Here is a 20,906-nt window from a genome sequence, read left to right as displayed (position 1 = left end):
GGATCACAATACCCATTACATACTTGGGCACAATGGGATTTAGTTTTGGGAACTAAAAAAAAACACCAAAATATGTTGACTAAATTCTATTGGAAACTGAATATTGCAATGGTATATAAATAGATATAACATTTAAGCATTTCTTACAGCCATTTAATAACAGAAATTTGGAGTATATGTAATCATACTCCAACACAACATATACGGTAGCTTTAGGATCCCTAATATGGTACTGATGGGCACCAATATATCCAAGATAGTTGCTTTGGTACCTACCAGGCTCCCAATCCCATTTTTTAGAATTTGATTGTTTTTTTTTTAAAAAAATGGAAACTGGCATGCTGCAAAGCAAAGCTTCAACATCTAGCATCATCTTTATCTTCAAATAATGGTTCTATACCCCAAATGGGATCCATCAGCTTTCTTAGCCAATAAGAATGATGGACAGTTGATCCCCCTGCATTGTTTAGCAGTATGCTCATCTGTCAGGTTAAAGTTAAGTGGGAGATATTATTCCGTGTCAGTGATAAACTAGCGATATATCAGATAGAACCCTAGTGAGTTAGCATTTTGTTAAATGTATTATATTCTCCAGTTATTTTCTGAATAAAGAAAGCCCACAGTAGCCATTTTAGGAGGATTCACATGTTCCCCAAATTCCAAATGTATCTACTAGCTGAAAATAGCTGAAGCATCCCTAATACTGAAAAGTTTTATTGTAAAAGCCTAAATTCATTTAGCCCCCTACAGTATTCCAACACAGCTGCAAAGAAGAAAGTTATAAATGGATCCTTCCACAAATTTAAATTATCAAAGGGCCATATAAATGGTTGTTATCCTAAGTACTAGATCCATTTTACATCACTTTGAATTTCTACTTCCAAGGATAAATCCCAATCAATATGAGTAAATGTATGCAGGTGATTTATGCAAGAAGATTTACTGTAGGGATATAATGCCCTCTGCTGCTACAAATGTTGCTACAGCACAAGGTAAAACAAGAGATGTAACTACTTTTTTTTAATACTTGGTTGACAAGCAGACATCTAAAGCCATAGGACAAAAAATTTCTATTGGTATATTAAAAAAATTATTCTCAAAATCTTTAGAACCTAGGTAGAAGCTATTTTCTGGGCTTGTTCACTGCCAACCCCCCTCCCGCCCTAAATGATTTCATTCTATTTCTGGAATGCCAGATTTAAATCATCTGGCTAGATTTATAAACAAGCTTTTTACTGTAAAATTTCATTTCACTGTAAAATTCATATTAAATGTCTTCACATAATCATCCAATATTAGTCTATATAAGGAACCCTATGGCATAAAATACCAAGCTGAGCTTCTGCAAGTCATTGTTTAGGTACCGCAATACAAGCTGTCATTATGTCTTGTTGTTAAGTTTGTCTGGCTGCCTTTGAACAGGATTCTGTTCTGCTCTTCATAGCTCTACATCTTGAAAGTATTAGTCATGAAGGAAAAATTTTCCTGAAGCTCTTTGCAACATTCATTCATCTTTTCTTCTACTGTACACATTTTCAGTCAGGATAGTGATAGCTCTTCAAATGATCCAAAATCCACCCATCTATAATGGATCCCACTATTATCAATAACATGAAGGAATCATAGTAGGCATATAGAGAATCCTTTGCACACATTAATGTGAAAAGAATTCCATGAAAAAAACACATTAAAAATACCATCCATCAGACTGAAGGAACCTACAATTTTCTTCATTCCAACGGTCTAACTACTACTATTCTATTTATTTTCCCTTCCTGCAAAGAAAATAGTTGTTCACACAATTGGTGGAGGGGAATCTTCAAACTGGTCTTCCTGCCAGAAAGCCTGATTACTATACCAGATAAACAAAAAACAAAGTATTTTATCAATTGTTAAAGATTAGCTTGAAAAAGGCTTGCTTGAAGCACAAACAAAATTCTTTCAGCATTTCTCAGAAACATCTGAGTTTTTTCATATTATGTGTGTCCCCTAAAGTTAGAGTGAATTAATGGCACTTTTCTTAAAGAACGTTTCGTGCTTATCCCCCTTCTCTATTTAAAATGCAGAAAAAGCCAAATAATGTGAGATACAGTAAAAAGCACGTAAATGAGTAACTGTCAAACAGACAGAGCTATTAAAATAATAAATCTTGCATATCCAACTGTGACACATAATACTATATACCAAACCTTTTAAATGCTTGAAATAAAAGACAAAATGTAATGAAATCTCAAACTGTTTAATGAATACAACTGATGAAAACCTTACATACGGCACACCAAAATGAACTTGGCTGTAAAGATAAAAAACATCATTCAAACATCCACAGACTAGTCATAATAGTTCAGCATTCTGTTCCAGGAATTGCAGCTTCTGTGTTTACAAAATGTGCCTTCATCCAAAGAGCTTGTACATTCCTTTCAATGAACTAAGCAGATCTCATTCTGTAAGTACAGATTATCTCCTTCTGAAAGTAATAGGACTCTTCATGAGAGTAAAGGCACATGCGCAACTAGGATTAACATTTCTAATCTGCCTTACAATGCACATATTTTTTTAAACAGACTAATTAAAATAAAGGGATGGAGTAGCTAGGAAAAGCACTTACTTTTGATGTACGTTGAAGTTGATCTCCTACATATGTTTTACGGAACTGATCCAAAAACCAGAGTATTGCAAGTTCCACTTTCTCATTGCTAGAACGTGATAACTGGGCATCCATCAAGGAAATCAGTTGAAAGACTCTGAAATGAAAAACGGGACATTTCTGTTTACACTCAAACAAAAAAAACAAACAAAACTGCTGGCATTTCACTGAACATTAAATATGACTTCTTCGTGCGCTTTATCAAAAGTAATTTATCCATCCATCCAATTTATGTAGCCTAGTTCCTTTTTAGAAAAAAGGCTTGGTGATTGCACCATTGAACTCTGATTATCAAGGAGCATGAGTTCTCTGAATTTACCACAGCATTTATACAATATTATTTAGCTTTTGCATAATCCATAGAAAAGCCAACTCCAGCTACAATCCTGAATTGGGTTCCAGAAACTTATAGGTTAGAAAACAGTAGAGAGTTAAAATACTAGAGTAGCTACTCATGAATCTATGCCAGTGAAGGTCATAAACATTTCTTTATGGATTACAGGTAGTCCTCCTTTAGCAACTACCTCGTACAGTGACTGTTCCTCACTTATGAAGGTGATGAAAAATTAACTTTATGACCAATTCTTATATGTACAATCTTCCATATCTGTAAAGCAAAGGAAAGATGAAGAAAGATGACGAGCACAGTCATGGTGTCACTTAGCAACCAAGTTGCTGTACTCGCTAAATGAGGACGACTTGTATAAACATTTGATTAAAGCCACTTTGAATCACCAATACCATGCAGTGATGGACAGTTTTTAAAAGAATTAATTCATGAAGAACAGGTACAATGTTCAGTACCTCCACCGTTGAATGATGGAAGCAAACAAGGCCTATTATATCATGTGCTCTGCTGCTTTATCAATGTAGCCATTGTTCCCAATATAACTGTAGATGCATCAAGGAAAACCCTGTTTTTAAAATCAAACTGAATGTCAACACCACCATACATAGCATGCTCAATAATGAACTCAGCTCCTCTTCCAGGTGATCTTAAGCAAGGTAATATTTGAAAATCCATTCTCAGCAGGGTCTGTATTAGCAAAATTTCTCATTAGCAAAATTTCTTATATCACAAACACGTTTAAAAGCTGTTTAACCGTCCTCTAAAATATGATTTAATTCAAATATATTTTATTCTTGTGACAGATAGTTTTATTCTATTCATACATACCGACAGGATAATTCACCATCCATTGCATCATGTTCATCAGTACTGGTGTAAGTTAATCTTCCTCCTACAACAGTTCCAACAAGATAAACAAGCCATGCCAAACGCCCTGGAATGCAGGGGGAATGAAAAAGAAAAGGAATTTCCCATGAAATATTTGCTGTGAATTCCCATAAAATATTTGCTGTGGATTCTAATGCTTACTAGGAAATTATGGAAATAAGAAAAAAGCAGGTAATTTTCTGAGGCCATTCAGTGATATTCATGGGAAAACAAGGATGGGCTAGTTGACATTTACTGATCAAAATATTGATACTCACTTATGTTACACTGAACTATTAAAACAAATATGGTCAACCATACCAAGTTTCTAATCTTTCTCATATTCTTTAGTTGAGACTTTAATTCCATGGTTGTGATTTGTTAAGCTCTGCTGTTAGGTATTATGTACTTTACTTTCACAACTATTTTTAACTACTCATCTTATTCAACAAATTTTAAAATCTGCTGCTGTTTCCGGCAATTTTTTGTTCCAGATTTAGGCTTCAAAAAGAAGCAGGATATAAAAGCATACTGGATTTTTCTTTTCCTTAATTTGTGATCAAAATACCAATACATACGTCTAGCTTTACTTACTGCAATTCACTTGCTTCTACTGCCTTATAGATCTCTTGACAAATGCTGGAAATTCATTCTACTCTGATTTACCCGTTAGCCTTTAACATGTTACAAGCATCCAATCAAAGGCAGCATCAGGAACCAATGCTTCAATTAAAATAACAAACATGGCAACCCAGTCATTACACAAACTATATGCATGTGATATCACACACATACAAAAGGGGTAGTTTGTTGCACAGTTTTCATCATTCACTCCCTCCCCACAAGGACATCTCTGCTTGCAACCTAATATTTAAAAGATCATCTCTGCAGAAGAGATGACTCTTCAGTTGAAAGCTTGTGTAAGGATGAGTTCAGCAATTATACCTACTGACCTGATTCAAGGCATCTTAAACTGTGGATCATAAGCAATTGAGAGCAGATTCATCAATTTTTTTTATTGAAAAGTTTTAACATACAATTTATCTTTAACAATCCCCCCTCCCCCTCCCTTCTCCCTCCCCCCCCTACCTCTCCCCCCTCCCCCCCTCCCCCCCTGACTTCCCAGAGCTAAATACAAGGTATATATAAAAAAAACAATCATAAACAACCATATACTAACAACCATAAACTCTAAAATCCATCATTCTCTAGCTTATATAGGATAAGACAAACCTTAGTAATATTAAATATATATAGAAAAACTAAAATAGAAAAAGAAAAAAAAGAAAGAAGACTTATTCAAATGCTACATGAAACTTCTTAACCCTATACTTGTTCTGGATAAACTCAATCCATTTTCTCCATTCCATAATATAGCGTTCTTGCGAGTGATCTTTCAAATAGGCTGAAATCTTCGCCATCTCTGCCAGGTCGGAGACCTTTAAAGTCCACTCTTCTATGGTCGGCAGTTCCTCTTTCTTCCAATACTGACCTATCAAAAGTCTTGCTGCCGTAATTAAATTTAACATCAACTTAGTGTCCACAACCGTAGCATCCGTAATTATTCCCAACAAAAAGAGTTGCGGAGAAAACTTTATCCTTTGCTTAAAAATCTTCTGCATATTCCACCAAATTTTTATCCAAAAAACCTTGATCTTTTTACAAGTCCACCATACATGAAAATATGTTGCATCTTCATCTCCACATCTCCAGCATTTTGGCTGATAGTTCGGATACATACTTGCAAGCTTTTTAGGATCTAAATGCCATCTATAAAACATTTTATAAAAGTTCTCTCTTAAGTTTTGAGCTTGTGTAAATTTTACGTTCCTCACCCAAATCTTTTCCCACGTGTCCATTGTGATAACTTCCTGGATATTTTGGGCCCATTTTATCATACAATCCTTAACAAGTTCTGTTTCTGAATCAATCTCTATCAACGCAAGATATATCCGTTTAATATGTGCTGGTCCCTGATTTCTAATTTGCTTTATCAGATTTTCATCAGTCATTGTAAAACCATTTTTCTGGTCTTCTTTCCACCTGGCCCGTAGCTGAGTATATTGAAACCAATTTTGAACAATCTTCTCGTCTCGCAAGAGACTATATGGCTTCAAATACCAATCATTTCTTTCCAAGCTTAGGATCTCCTTGTACGTAGTCACATCATGTTTGAAACCAGCATGTATATTTTCTATTGCATGTTTTGGAATTGCCCACAATGGTATCTTACAATCTAACTTATGTCTGTACTTCTTCCAAACTCTCAGCAATGCCTGTCTTAAAATATGCACTCTAAACACATTATCTACCTTCTTATCATACAACAAATATGCATGCCAGCCAAACAGCAAGTCGTGGCCCTCAAGATTTAATAATCTCTCTTGTGTCAAATTAATCCAATCACTTATACCTGCTAACGCAGCAGCTTCATAATATAATTTAAGATTAGGCATTTTAAGACCACCTCTTTCACGAGTATCCTGCATAATCTTAAGTTTAACTCGTGGCCTTTTCCCTGCCCAGACAAATTTATTGATACCTCTCTGCCATTCCTCCAAATTAGAATCTTTCTTAAGAACCGGTATCATTTGAAATAAAAATAAAAATTTAGGCAGGACATTCATTTTTACTGCTGCAATTCGCCCCAACAAAGACAATTGCAGTTTTTCCCAACTCTCCATTTCTTTTTGGATTTTTCCCCATAATTTTTCATAGTTATTTTTATATAATTTTTTATTAGAGGGCGACAAAAACACCCCCAAATATTTAACCCTTTTGACAATCTCAAATCCAGTTAACCCTTCTAAAAGGGCCTTTTGCGATGCTGTCATGTTTTTAGCCAAAATTTTAGTTTTCTGTACATTAACTTTAAATCCAGAAACCTTCCCATATTGCGTTATTATCTCCATCAGGTCCACAACAGAGTTCTCCGGCTGGGTCACTGTAACAACCAGATCGTCTGCGAACGCTCTCAATCTATAATCCTGATCTCTGATCTGTATACCCTTAATTCTTTCCGAATTTCGTATTTTTACCAATAATATCTCCAATGTTAACACAAATAACAAGGGCGATAACGGACACCCTTGCCTTGTGCCCTTCTCAATATTACAAACTTCTGTCAGACTATTGTTAACTATTATTCGGGCTGTTTGTTTTTGATATAATACCCTGATTGATTGCAAAAATTTATCCCCAAAATTCATTTTGTCTAAAACTTTCATCAAAAATTGCCAATTCAATTGATCAAAAGCTTTTTCAGCGTCTAAAAAAATTAGCGCCGCAGGGATCTGGTTGTTCCTTTCCAAAAATTCCAACACATCTATTATATGCCTCACGTTATTTTTCATTTGCCTACCACTAATAAACCCAGTTTGATCCCCATGAATCACCCGTTGCAGAACCCTCATCAATCTATTAGCCAACACCTTAGCAAATATCTTATAGTCTGTATTTAATAGTGATATCGGTCTATAGTTTTTTACTTGAGTAGCATCTTGGTCTTCCTTCGGAATCAAAGAGATAAAGGCAGTTCTCCAAGATGGAGGCACCTTTCCCCCTCGCTGGATTGTCTGGAACAGTTCCTTTAACGGTTTAACCATCTCTAATTGTAAATTTTTGTAGTAGGCCGCCGTCAAACCATCTGTACCTGGCGCTTTGTCTACCTTCAATTCCTTAATTACTGTAAGTATTTCTTCTTCTGTAATCAGTTGATTAATCTCCTCTTTTTGTACTTGTGTAAGCACCGGGATGCTAGCATTCTCCAAATATTCATCAATGTCTTTTTCATTAATCTTCTCCTTAGCATATAATTTAGAATAAAAATCCACAAAGGCTTTCTTAATAAAATCCTGTTGAAACACCATTTTTCCCTTGTGTTCAATTTTGTCTATGTTAGAAGCCCTCTGCTTTTTCCTTAGTCTATAAGCTAGCCATCTACCTGGCTTATTAGCATTGCAAAAAGTATTATGCCTGGCAAACCTCAAATTGGTTGCCACTTGATCAGCCATTAATTTATCAAATTGTCCTCTTAATAGCTTAATAGCCTCCTTAGTCTTCACATCCAATGGATTCAGAATCAAAGCATTCTCTTTTTCCTTAATTTCATTCTCCAATTCTTTCCTTCTAGCTTCCAAAATACGTCTATGTTTATTGTTCATATATATCAACACTCCTCTCATATAGGCCTTGCTAGCATCCCAGACCATATCCATAGAGGTATCCTTATTCATATTAAGTTCAAAAAAATCCTTCATTCGCTGTTTACACTCTTCAACATTTTTCTGGTTTCTAAACAAATTCTCATTTACGCGCCACGAGCGCCTATCTCTGTTATCCTTATTAATCTCTAACCATACTGGGCTATGGTCAGAAATAGCTCTTGCACAAATCTTCACCTTTTTAATCCTAGAAAAAAAATCATTAGTCAGCAAAATAAAATCAATCCTAGAAAAAGATTGATGTCTATCAGAAAAAAAAGTATAATCCTTTTCATGCGGATGTATGTCACGCCAAATATCTCGCAATTCCAAATCATCCTTCATTTCAAAAAAAGACTTTGGCAATCTGGCATGACACGGAATACGCTTAAAAAAGCCAGCCTTGTCCATCTGTACGTCCACTACACCATTCCAATCCCCCATAAAAATAAACGATTTGTAATCCAACTGGGTAAGCTTTGTATGAAGTAAACTAAAAAAGTCAGCCTGTTGTTGTTGTTGATTAGGGGCATACAGTCCAACTAAAAGCGTTTTTTTGCCTTCTAACAACAAGTCTATCATTACGTATCTTCCATGCTTATCTGCTTCAATTAAGTCCGCTGTTATGGCACTTTTAATATAAACAACCACTCCATTTTTCTTATTGATTGCAGAGGCAACAAAGTGCGTACCCAGTCTTGAGTTCAATAAAAACTTTTGGTCCATAGCCCTAATATGCGTTTCTTGCAAACATATAACATCAGTCTTAAATTGTTTTAAATATAAAAAAACTTTCTTTCTCTTCTGAGGCGAATTCAATCCATTAACATTCCAAGTCAAAAATTTAGTCGCCATTCTTATCGCCCCGAAGCTTTTGGAGCACCTCACCAATGGCCTTGCCGCCTTTAGGCCGCGCTCCTCCCACTGCCTCGCTGTAAGTGCGCTTTGAAGATTCCAAAAACTTCTGCTGGTCTTGTTCTTTTACTTGTTTTGCTCTTTTTAAAGCAGCACGCGTCACCCTCTGCTCTCCAGCGTCAGCCAACAAAGTTATAGTTTGATCCACTCCTGCACCATTCTCCTCTGTCTGTCCATCTTCAGCCTCTTGAGGTTTCCCTTCTCCAGATCCCTTTGCTGCTTCCAGAAGTGATAGTGGAGTTGCTTTTAAAACATTATTGTAGAATTCACACGCCTGTGCCACAGTAACCAGACGGTATCTTTTACCTTCATGCATTACCACCAGCCCTACTGGAATCTCCCATCTGAACCTTATGTCACGTTGTTTAAGTTCTTGCACCAGAAATGCAAAGTCCTTTCTTCTCCTTAAAATCTTTGGAGGGATTTCCTTTAAAACCAAAACTTCTTGGTCAGCAACCACTACTTTAGTATCATAGACAGCTTGAATAACTTCATCTCTAATTTCTCTTTTTGTGAAATAAACCACCACATCTCTGGGTAGCTTCCTCTGTCTGGCAATCCATGAATTTACACGAAAAACTTTATCCATACATGCCTTTATTTCAGATGCTGGCTGACACAATACTGCTTCCAGGGCTTCAGAAATCAGCTGCTTTAAATCTTCTTTAATATTTTCTTTTAAGCCCCTAATTCTAATAGCATACTGCATCTGGTAAAACTGAACAAGGCTTAACTCTCTGTCCGCTTTGTCTTCATTCTCCAATACCTTAACTTCTAGTACAGCATTTTTTTGAGTCAAATCTTCCACTTTTTCTTCCAGGCCTTGTACACATTCAGCCACACTTTCCACTGTAGATAGAATGTCTACCCTCATCGCACTAAATTTCTCTTCCATCCTCTCATCTATTCTCTCCTCCATTTTCGCCAGTTTATCACTCAATGTTACTAAAATTACCTGGGCATGCTTTTCAAGGGCATCTTCTAAATCTTTCGATGTCAATGCAGCAGAAGGAAGCAAGGCTTGCAACGATGTCTGTTGCACCGGAGAAGTTCCAGCACTCCGAAGAGTTTTTCAAGGAGGTTTAGCCGCCATCTTTTACTTTCACTTGTGACGCACTTTCACTTTAAGTTTAAAAAGTCCATCAAGCTCAAGAGTAAAATATAATGATCCTCTTCACCTTTTCCTCTTGTACCGCTCTGCCTGCTCCTTTTATTCCATAGTCCTTCCTTCAGGCAGGGGTGGTCGCAAACGCCTGGCTCTGCTCCAAGAAATCCGGAGCAGAGACGCTGACCAGCTGGGAGCGACACAGGCTACGGGGGAGTTCGATCCTTCAGCCGCCCAAGCTACAAGCTCAGGCGGCCCCGGAGAACTCGACCCCTACCTGGGGCCTCACCCCCTCCTCTTCTCCCGAGGAGGGGGCTTCAAATTCACCCGAACAGCTGATCGGCGCTGTTTCGGGTGAAAATTACTCAGCTGAGCCGCGGGCAGCCCGAAAAGGCTGTCTCCGGCGCCGCGCAGCCACCGGAAGTCCAGATTCATCAATTTTTAAACAAAGGCCTAGTCATGAAGTTCTGCGTATTAGTAAACTTACAAATTTGTCTAATGTATCTGTAAATTTTGCAGTGTATCTAGAAGAATGAAAGTCAAGAACTGCAGTATTTTTATCAATTTATTTTAAATTTCTAGCCTTTCAGAATGGGTGATGTGGGAAAAGCTAACATTGATTAATCTACCAATAGTGCTAAGAAGGTCTAAAACAAGGAAACATTTACTTTCTCTCTTTCTCATTTATATAACTCCCCATCTCATCAAACATGACCCTGGGTGGCTATAACTATGGAACTTTCATATCTATTGGTTTTTGCAGGTATCTTTTACTTTTTAAAAGTTGAGAAAAATGGCTCCAATTGTCTGAAAACACAGCAGTTTGTTGAGAGTATAAAGTCGAGCAAAATAAAATGAAATCTAGAAACAATTTACGGAAAATACTTGCAAGGTTCTATCATTTGATTTACACATTAAAATTTAATTATTAAAAGAAAGTGATGTAACTTATTCCTTGTCTACTCCTAATGCCAGTGAAATCATTTATTTTACTATAAGTGTCCTAGAAATTCATTTATCATTTGAAGAGGTCACAGTATTAAAAAGTTGAGAACACTGACACCAGAATGGGGTATTTCAAACTGTGGTTTGAAAAGGTTACAAAATTGTTTATAATAATTAGTTTGTACACATACAATATAGGAAGTGGGGGAGAATCAACAACAGTTAACTGTTCAACATTGCTGAGGAGATAAGCCTGTTTTCCACTACCCAGCCTATTGTAACCTGGCAAAGATAGGTTAAAGCACAATTTTACTATCTGCAGTAAGATAGTTATAATTTGAGGTAAACAGAAGTCTTAATCTCGGTACTACAATTTGGGATCTTCCATAACATTTGGACTATGTCTCCCCTGTTCACATACAATGGAGTCGACGAAAATTGAATTCCCAAACCCAATGGGCACAGGGTTTTTCAAACTATGCTTGATAAGTGAAAACAGTTACACTGAATGTAGGACTGCCTCTTGATTGGGATTCTAGGATATATTTTTTTTTAAAAAAAAACTGATTCAGAACATACCTCTCAAGACAGTGATAAGCATTTTCCTTAAGTAACACCAGCTGCCTGCAATTAGTGCAGGTTCGAGTCCCACCAGGCTCAAGGTTGACTCAGCCTTCCATCCTTCCGAGGTAGGTAAAATGAGGACCCAGATTGTTGGGGGCAATAAGCTGACTGTGTAATAATGCCGCTTGGGGGGTGTGTGAAAGCCCTAACAAGCAGGCATATACATAGAATGAAGGCTACTGCTAAGCTTGTAAGCCGCCCTGAGTCTTCGGAGAAGGGCGGGATATAAATGGAATTAAAAAAAAATCACTGAGTTAAAAGACAGGTTTTTATACTCTGCTGGCCCCTAAACTCTTGAATCACCTGCCTAAGTTAAAGAAGTCTATATTCCCATAACGATTTTGAAAGGCATTGGATGATTTTAACAACTGACTACTGTTACTTTTAGTTTTAAAATTTCTGCAATTATTACTGCTTTGTTATTAACCCCACTGAGCTACTGTCAAAAGTCTAAAATATTTTAAATAAAGCAAAATAAAGTATTTGGAATTCAGCATTTTTTAAGATCTAAGTATCTAATATGACAAACCATAATATAAAATTTGGCATTTGCTTTATTGACAACAGTCAAATGTTATTACCGGTAGATGCTTAGATACTCAGTATTTCACTAGTAACAATATCACAATTTCACCATATCTGAATGTATGAATACTGTAAGACTGAAATTGAGAAAGTCATAACATGGATTGATAACCACCTCAAAATGTAACATTAAACTCAAAAGTACTTCTGTCAGCACAAAGAGTATTTCACTAATAATCTTGAGTTGGTCCCTGTACACAGAAAATAAAATTCATTTTCCTTTGCATTTGTGCTTACTTCCTTGCTCAAAACATTCAGTATTGTTCTTTTCCAGCTGCTAAAGGAGAGTATTTTTTCTTTACCAAAATAATTATTGCAGTAATAATCTGTAATTATGTTTTATAACAGCAATAATCCCAAAGAAATCAGTCATTACCATAGATCACAAGTAATCGTTAACTACTGTTAATGACCCATTTCTTGGGGATTATTGTTTTAGCAAACCATGACTGCTTCACAATCGATACAAAGAGCAAGACAATATAATAAAATGAGGTCTTAATATTATATTAACTTATTTTGGAACATTAAAAGCCATTAAACATCTAAATTAAAGTGTGCATAACTAGAGGAGGTAACATTTATTGTTCTGAGCTAGCAGAAATGTTTACTCCACAGAAAAGAAACTGAATATTACATAAAGACTAGCAGAAATATAAACCAATGTCAAAATTATTTCTAATAGTAATTCAAAATCACTGACTTTTTTCTGGAGGGAAAAAAAGCAGCTAGGCTTTGGCCACACAATTTCTGGGCTTAAGATATTCAGAATCTTTAATTTATTTAAAGAACTAAATGAATATTATTCTGGAAAGATGTGTCTTCATTTTAATTATCACCATAATCCCTTCTATATTGCTTTATGAACATTAAAATCACTCTGCGTGCATTATCTCAAAATTCCTTACAACTCTGTAAATTAGGTTATTTTTATTACCCTCATAATGTACACCAAGGACGGATGCGGGGGCCAAGACAATACTTTTCAAATGAGTCCCTCATAAAGGTACTAATGCATGTTTACATAACAGCATTATTTCTGAGTGACTAAAAAAAAGGCAGTCACTATAAGAGAAAATATACCTTTCTTTCTTTCATCGTAGAGTGAAGAATATAAGGGTGCTTGTCTTGTAATATTTCTGTTAGCTTATGGCTCTCTCTTATCATTAGGCCTGCCCTGGTAAGCCTGAGATGAAGCAGCCTTTACCCATTATATGCTGCCGCCACTTTTGTTGTCATTGCTAAAATATCACCACTTTTCCCCTTATGTCACTGTAAAATGGAAAAATGTTGAATCTAAAACATTTTTCACACTAAAATTAATTTTATACTATGTTACACCTATGTTCAGTCTAGAACAGGGTCCCCAAACCCCGGTTCATGGACCAGTACCAGGCCACGGCATGCCAGCAACAGGGCCGCACAAACAAAGCCCCATCCGTGGGATACAGGCAGCACACAAAACCATGCCCCCTCTGGTCCACAGAAAAACCTCTCTCCACAGAAACGCTCCCTGGTGCCCAAAAAGTTGGGGACCTCTGCTCTAGAAGGGAATGTTGTATGAGCTTGAATGCAATGACAATTGATAATCTCAACCCTCCCTTGCTAAAATGTGTTATGTGAAAGCCTCAGTTGACCAAAGCCATGATAGGGACAGAGGTAAATATCTACGATTCCATCTGATAATAATCTGGCACATGAGCTATTGCAACATGGGTGTAAGAGGAATAAATGATAATTTATTTATTCAGGCTCTTTGAAGGACCACCTCTCCCCCTATTACATTAACCAGGCCTACCAGGACGGGAAAGCAGGGTACATTACGTGTCCGATCAATTAGGGATGGTGGGACCACGAGAAAGTGTTCTCAATGGTGGCCTCCTTCCTACGGAAGGAGGTATGGATGGCCTCCCCTGTGCTGCTTTTCTGAAAGAACCTAAAAACGTAGTTACCCATTAAGCAAAATAAACAGATGCTCAGGCCCTCACTGGAAGAGGAACACCAGAGTTTTTCTTCTTCTTCTAGCTATTATGCCCTTAAATCTTTCACTGCCACGTTCAACTTTAGCTTTCAATAAATTTTCTTAATTTTCCCCATGTAACAACTTCATTTAAAAATGCATTAAAAATGTTTTAAAAATTGCCTTTTTTCTATTGCTCTAGTTATAAGTAAATAATTTGCTTATTTTACTCACTGCTATTTTGTGTTAAACAAATATTTTTTATTTTTTATTTTGGGGGAAAAAACAGCTTCTATTTAACACAGTGGTGAGATCTGACCTGGGAAAATGTCCTGAAAGAAAACTGAAGTTTAAATTTCTTATTTCACCTTTGGAACTTATTGAGTCTTAATGTCTAAGTGACGGAAGGGCTGAGGGGCGCCATAGTTGGGCTGTACTAAGGGCATCTGGCCCTAAGTAAAATGTATAGCATTAGATGTTCTCCATTCAACAATATCGCTTATCCTAAAAAGGAATGTCATGATGGGATGTATATATGCATAACTTATATTTTTTAAAAAAACAAAAGTGGCAGTTTTTACATGAAAAATCATAAGTAGTTTTTTAAAAGCCACTTCATAAGGGAATGGGACAACTTGCCACAACTTGCTGCAGCCAACTTGCCATGGCCAACTCTCCAGTCAACTTGCTGCAGGACAACTCTCCACAGCCAACCTGCCATGGGACAACTCTTTGCGGAACAATTTAACAATTCTATTTAATTATTTAAAATAAATATTTTAATTTTTGTTGATCACATTTCATTCTGTCTCTCCTTCTGCTTCCTTTTTTAATGATTCTATTCCATTTCTTTGTTATTAGTGTAATTTTTGTCCAGCAACGAGTTGGCCATGGCGAGTTGGCCACGGTGAATTCTCATAGACCCCTTTGTAGCTGTAGTTTCAGTGAAATGGGGAGGAATCAATTCCTTCTTTCTCCTATAGCCTCCTGACCTACAATTTTGTCCTAAAAGTTTGGAGGATTCCCCTCAGGCAGGGATGAGAAAGAAGATAGAAAAAGTTCAACTGTTTGTATACCTCTATACGATATTGGATTTTTTTAAAAAAATATTATTTCTTCTTGTACTAAAAACTGATTAAAAAACAGCTAAGTGAGCCAAACATATGTGGCAGACATATGCACAATTAAAATCAGAAAAATAATACATACTAACCTTCTTGAATTGAGATTGCCAGAGGATTTCTACTAGATGACTGCAACAACTTCTGATAGTTTTGTGCATTTTGGTCAAACAACTGTACAAGAAGAGCACAAGTCTTTTCATATTCACATCTACTAACTGTACATAGCTGCTCTAACTGCTGAAATACTGTGGCTGTATCATCCAAGGGATCATCCAAACCTTCCCTAAAATCCATATAAAAAATTATAATGGACAATGTGAAAATCACTGGACAGTTTGAAGTGAATTACAATCAGTATCCACAAACTAACAGCTGAAATCAGCACAACCTTGTCAAAAGGAAGTGCTTTTTAAAGGATGAAAGATGGTTGATTAATTCAACAAGGATGAATTTGCCTTTTTTTAATAAATGAAACGTGAGAAAACTTACATTGGAACAAATTGATTTCAGAAGCACCTTTTCTTTTTAATTTCAGGAACAAAATTTATGCAGTTACCTGAATTAAAAACAGATATCAAGAAAGAAAAAGTATCGTTGTGCAATAGAGCTACTTATGAAGCTACAGAGAATTGTGTTCTCGATTACCTTATAACCATGGAAACAGATTCCAATCTAGAAGTAATGTATGCCTTTGTGATTTCAGGTGCATAGGTATCTAAGAGATGGGGTTCTGATGATTTCACAAAAGGAACTGAGGCAACCATTCTTTGCCAAAGGGTTAGCAAGTAATGAACACTGTTTGGTGCAAATTCCCAGTGCTATAAAGAAAAGAAATGAGATTTTCATTAGAGTAAGTTTCAATCCAACGTGAACAATTACAAATGTTATTTGTGATTTTTTTTCTTCACTTCTTGTTAGGAAAACACATGAGTATGTATTATAAAAAAGAGATACGAGCCCTAAATTGACAACCCTAGAATATTCTTGGCAGACAAAAGGTAAACAATCACTCATCAAACTCTATACATCCCCCCTTTTAAAATAATCAAATCAATCACCAAAACATTCTATCATTACCTCACCTGTAAACTAGTAATAGTGAAACTTGCTATCAGTCTAATAACTTCTGGATAATCTTTCACAACTACCAGTTCTCCAAGTTGATAATTGGTTTTCAATCGAGCCAAAAATCGGCAGAATTCATGATAGTTACCAGGATCTGATAAGCCCTATAATTATTAAAAATAACAGTTATTCATTACGAGACTTCTAGAGAAAAATAATAGATCTACACAAAAAGAAGATAGCAGTCCATTCCCAAATCAAAAATTAATTATTGTCATTGTGTATGCCATAAATATTCAAACAGTTCTGAAACAAACTATTTTGTGAAGTCAGTCACCTAAGAATTATCTGCATGATCGAAATTTGGAGTGGGAGTAGAAGCTGTGATTCCTCATAGAACATCATAATAGGCTAGATATGCAGTGTATTGAAGGGAAAATCAGCACTATTAAGAATACAACAAAATTTACTGTCACTGCAGAGGCACAGGGAAGGAGTAAAATAAATATGGGGTGATCAGGAATAGGGCAATTAATGCACCAGCCAGGCAAATTTCTAAATATATGAATAGCTAATATCCGTGTATGCAGAAGTCGTGTAAGTCAAATAAGTGATAAAAGCCTTTTATGTTACAAATGCTTTATTACACACACCCTGCTTCCCACAAACTAGCCAATAAGATCTCAGTGCATTGCTATTTTAATACATATCAAATTTGTACAATCGCTCAGTCATATTTAATAAATAAAAATAAGAATGAAATGAAATGAAATATCCTAGGATTCAGGCTACAGAACTTTTAGTAAATCAGGAACTAGGATTACAGCAAAAAATTTACTCGGGCAAAAGAAAGTTAAGTTTTATTCTTTTATGATCTAAAGCAATTCAAAATCTATGGGCTATTTCTCATTCCCAAGTTAGATCTCACAACATGGAAGTCACTTTGCATGTAACAAAGCTACAAACCACAACTGAAGCATGTGTATGCATCTCCTATTCCTTCATTGTAACAAACCATATCATACTGCTCAGTTTAAAGCTTATTACCATGAACTTAGTAACAACTGCACTTTAAAAGCCTTTTTCCCCCCAGAAATTATACAACATTTGTTGTAAAGAGCCCATTGCACACAAAGAACTTGTAAATTAGCAGGCTGTTTCATCTTTCCTATAGTTCCTTCATTCCTCAGTTTCCCACAAACCTACAAAGCAATATAATAGATATTTATTCAAAACGAAGATCATTCTCTCTAATTATGAACAAAGACGCCTTGCTCTGTTTTTAAGGATCCTCTCCTCACGATGTCTCCTTAAGGATTCTCTCCTCATGATGTCTCCTCTGTCTCATTCCCAGACCACTGTAGAGGCAGCACTGAGTTGATAATCACCGCTTCACTGTTGTTCTCCCTCTTCGTAGAGTACAAATCTTACTATATAAGCAGTCTATAGTACTGTGGTCACAAGGGTGATGATGTTGAAGGTTAGGGGCAAAGATATGCCCAGTGCCTGCTGGCCATTTAATTCTGCCGTGGACATGCCACCGTTCCATTCAGTTGTCAGGTGCTGTCCCTTATGGGCTCCCTGAAAGACAACTCATCTATCTACCTTGCCTACCTTTCTTCCACTTAGGCACCGAAATATACCTTTCTACTAGAGTAACATTTTTAATGGAAGACTACTGTTTACCTGCCCTCTTACAATTATAATCCTTACAATTAATCCCCTGAAACAGGAGATTTCTGCCAAAAAAATATACCTACAGTGTACACAAATTCCCATAGATATTGCTCATTAAAAACAGGGATGAATTTAAACATTAAAAATTATACAGGTTTCTTGCACAACCTGCCCCCACCCACCCCATGTCTATGTTTATGGAATGTCATTTCTCTTCAATAGTTTGGAATAAAATGTGCATGTTTTGCTTGTTGAAAGATAAAGTGTGAAAGGCAACGGTAAAAATTACATTTTAACAAATGCCTTCCCTTATTAAATCTGGAGTTAACCAGACAAAACCAGCAACAAACAGCCATAAGGTGAACTGGCTGCTAAATGCCCAAAATGTGATCATGTGACCACAGGGTTTACATGTGCATCTGTGTCCAACAACTTCGAAATCAGGTCAAGAACTACCTGTAGGCAGATAAAATTGCTAAGATTTGGATCTGGGCACTGGAGGTATAGCTTCGCTCAATTATTTGGGAAGAGCTTGAGTCTGGAACTCCCAAAAAAGAGGACAGTATTCTTTATGCTGTGCAATGGTGATGGCCTCTTTGAGAGAGGTGGTGGTACACACACACACACTCAATGAGCCTTCCTGGACACAACCAGTCCAGTCTCCAACCTTCCTTTTGAGGGGAAGGCTATCGAAAATGGATGGCTTAGTTATAACTTGGAGGAAACAGGCTAGCTAGACCTTTTTCAGTTAAGTTCTACTACCTATGATGCAAAACTACCATTGATTACACTTGGGGAGGACCTATGGCAGAACCAGGATGGGAGAGATACACCCATCCTGGTTCTTCTTCATCCCTCAACAACTTTTCACGCCATCAGGCATAATATCTAGACCAGGAGTAGGCAACCTTGGCTCTTTTATGACTCATGGACTTCAACTCCCAGAATTCCTGAGCCAGCCCTGATCTAGACCAACTGTAGGAAGTGAAGAATTACAGTAGTTTTCTTTTCTCTGTGGCTGGTTCCAGTCTGTAATGGAAAGGGAAAGCTCATACAGTTAGTGTTGATAGGAGGAAAAATGCTGAGTCCAATGCACCTGGTTTGCATGATGCCCTTGGCTTAATGGTCTTATCCTTCCTATTTTAACGACTATATGAGGACGTTGGTTATGCTGATGACACTCAGTTATACTTTATGTCTGCAGACTGGTTGAGTGATACTGCTGAAGTAGTGTCCCAGTGCGTGGAGGTTGTGAAGATCTGGATGGAAAGGAACAATCTCAGATTCAACCCTAGCAAGACTGAGTAGCTATGGTAATTGGGGATCTACCATCTCTGACTCTTGATTATATTACTTTGTTTGCACCTAGTATGCTACTAAGGCTTGCTGCTTAAAAAATAATACTCACTGCAGCCAGTAGGGTTTTTGCCCAGGTTCACCTTGTGCATTACACATGTCCTTTCCTCAGTCAGGAGACCCTTCTTCCAGTCAATCATGCTTTTATCATCTCACTGATGAACAATGGCAATTTGCTCTACCTTGGGCTGCCCATTAAAACCACTGAGAAATTGTAGCTGGTACACAAAACAGCAACAAAATCAATAATAGGAGGGCCACACCATGCACCTGTAACACACATGGTCTGTTCCCAGGTTGTTTCTGGATGTAATTTAAGGTGTTGGGTGTTGCTTTTAAAGTCCTACATGGTGTAAAGACTTGTTATTTGAGGAGGCTCCTGTCGTCCATGGTTTCTGTTCACCTTGTAACATTTGGCATACTCCTTATCTCATCAATTAAGCAATGTCATCTAGCAAGACCCAGGAAGCAAACCTTCTGTCTCATAACACTTGCTCTTCGAGGCGCACTTTCTATATCATGGCACTTGCCCTCTGGAAGACCGTCCCCTAGCAAGAGATCTGCATGGTCAACACCTTCCAGTCTTTCGAAAGCATTAAAAGAGGGCTCTTTCTTTAAGCCCTGGATTAGAGCGATGAGAGAAGAACCTTTTGTTTGTTTTTATCTCCATGTAGAGAGCTGTTTGAAGTTCTCTCTGGATGACGCTGTCTTTTGGGTTTTATTTCTCTACTGTTTTTATATGGTAGGCAGCCAGAGTTGTTGAAAATGGTAGCTTAGATATTTGAGGTATAAAACATAAATAACATTCTTGCTTGAGTGGATTCTTTCTGAACTAATCTAACTAAAATCAGACAATTTTCTGAACTATTAAACAAGGGTTGAACAAAATCCAGATTGAAATGAAGTCAGACATAGATAGTGCAAAAATATGAGGCAGATCAGATGAAAAACAGTTGAAAACTGGCATATTTCCCACACTATTATTTCAAATGCCTCAAGTAAAATCTTTAACTATTTTACTAAATGTCCATCTTAATATTTACAATAAAGATATCCTAAGAAAACATGGAACAAATGTAACTGGAACTTAAGAGAAAATTGGGGAGAAAAATTACCTGAGGATTTTCAAGTATTCTTTTTACTCCTTTGATTAGATTACCAAGATACTTGGCACGTTCTGGATTGCTAAATAGGGATCGTCTTGTAGAAGCAAACTGAACTAAACAGGAAAGTGCCTAAAAGGGAAATAATGATTTAAGAAATGTATTAAGTGGGACATAAATATTGGTTTTTGAACCAAGCAAGAACTTTGCTATTTTGCTTCATTTGTGTTTACTTAAAAACCTTTGGGTCTGCAGCTACAATCGTATACATATTTAAAATATAAAATTTGCCATAAATTTGTATCTATCATCGTGAAAAAAATTCTAATAAGGTAAATTAAAACACAGTAGCATGTGTAATATCTCCAAGATGCCTACAATT

The 20,906-nt window shown here is 36.7% G+C and overlaps 1 protein-coding gene across 1 annotated transcript in view; it reads right to left on the bottom strand.

The window, feature by feature from the left end:
• The window catches only part of RANBP17 (RAN binding protein 17), a gene marked incomplete at its 5' end in the record, with an annotated part of 211,841 nt that overhangs the window by 166,534 nt on the left and 24,401 nt on the right, over nt 1–20,906 (bottom strand). The window contains 7 exon segments of the mRNA XM_083349823.1: nt 2,609–2,744; nt 3,825–3,930; nt 15,413–15,606; nt 15,969–16,141; nt 16,406–16,552; nt 20,537–20,656; nt 20,660–20,733. Coding sequence (XP_083205949.1) covers nt 2,609–2,744; nt 3,825–3,930; nt 15,413–15,606; nt 15,969–16,141; nt 16,406–16,552; nt 20,537–20,656; nt 20,660–20,733 — 950 coding nt within the window.

This window comes from Vipera ursinii (assembly GCF_947247035.1).
Source record: "Vipera ursinii genome assembly, chromosome: 1".
NCBI classification, from domain to species: Eukaryota; Metazoa; Chordata; class Lepidosauria; order Squamata; family Viperidae; genus Vipera; species Vipera ursinii.
The sequence above is the reverse complement of the archived record's forward strand: the minus strand, read 5'-3'. Positions and strand labels throughout refer to the sequence as shown.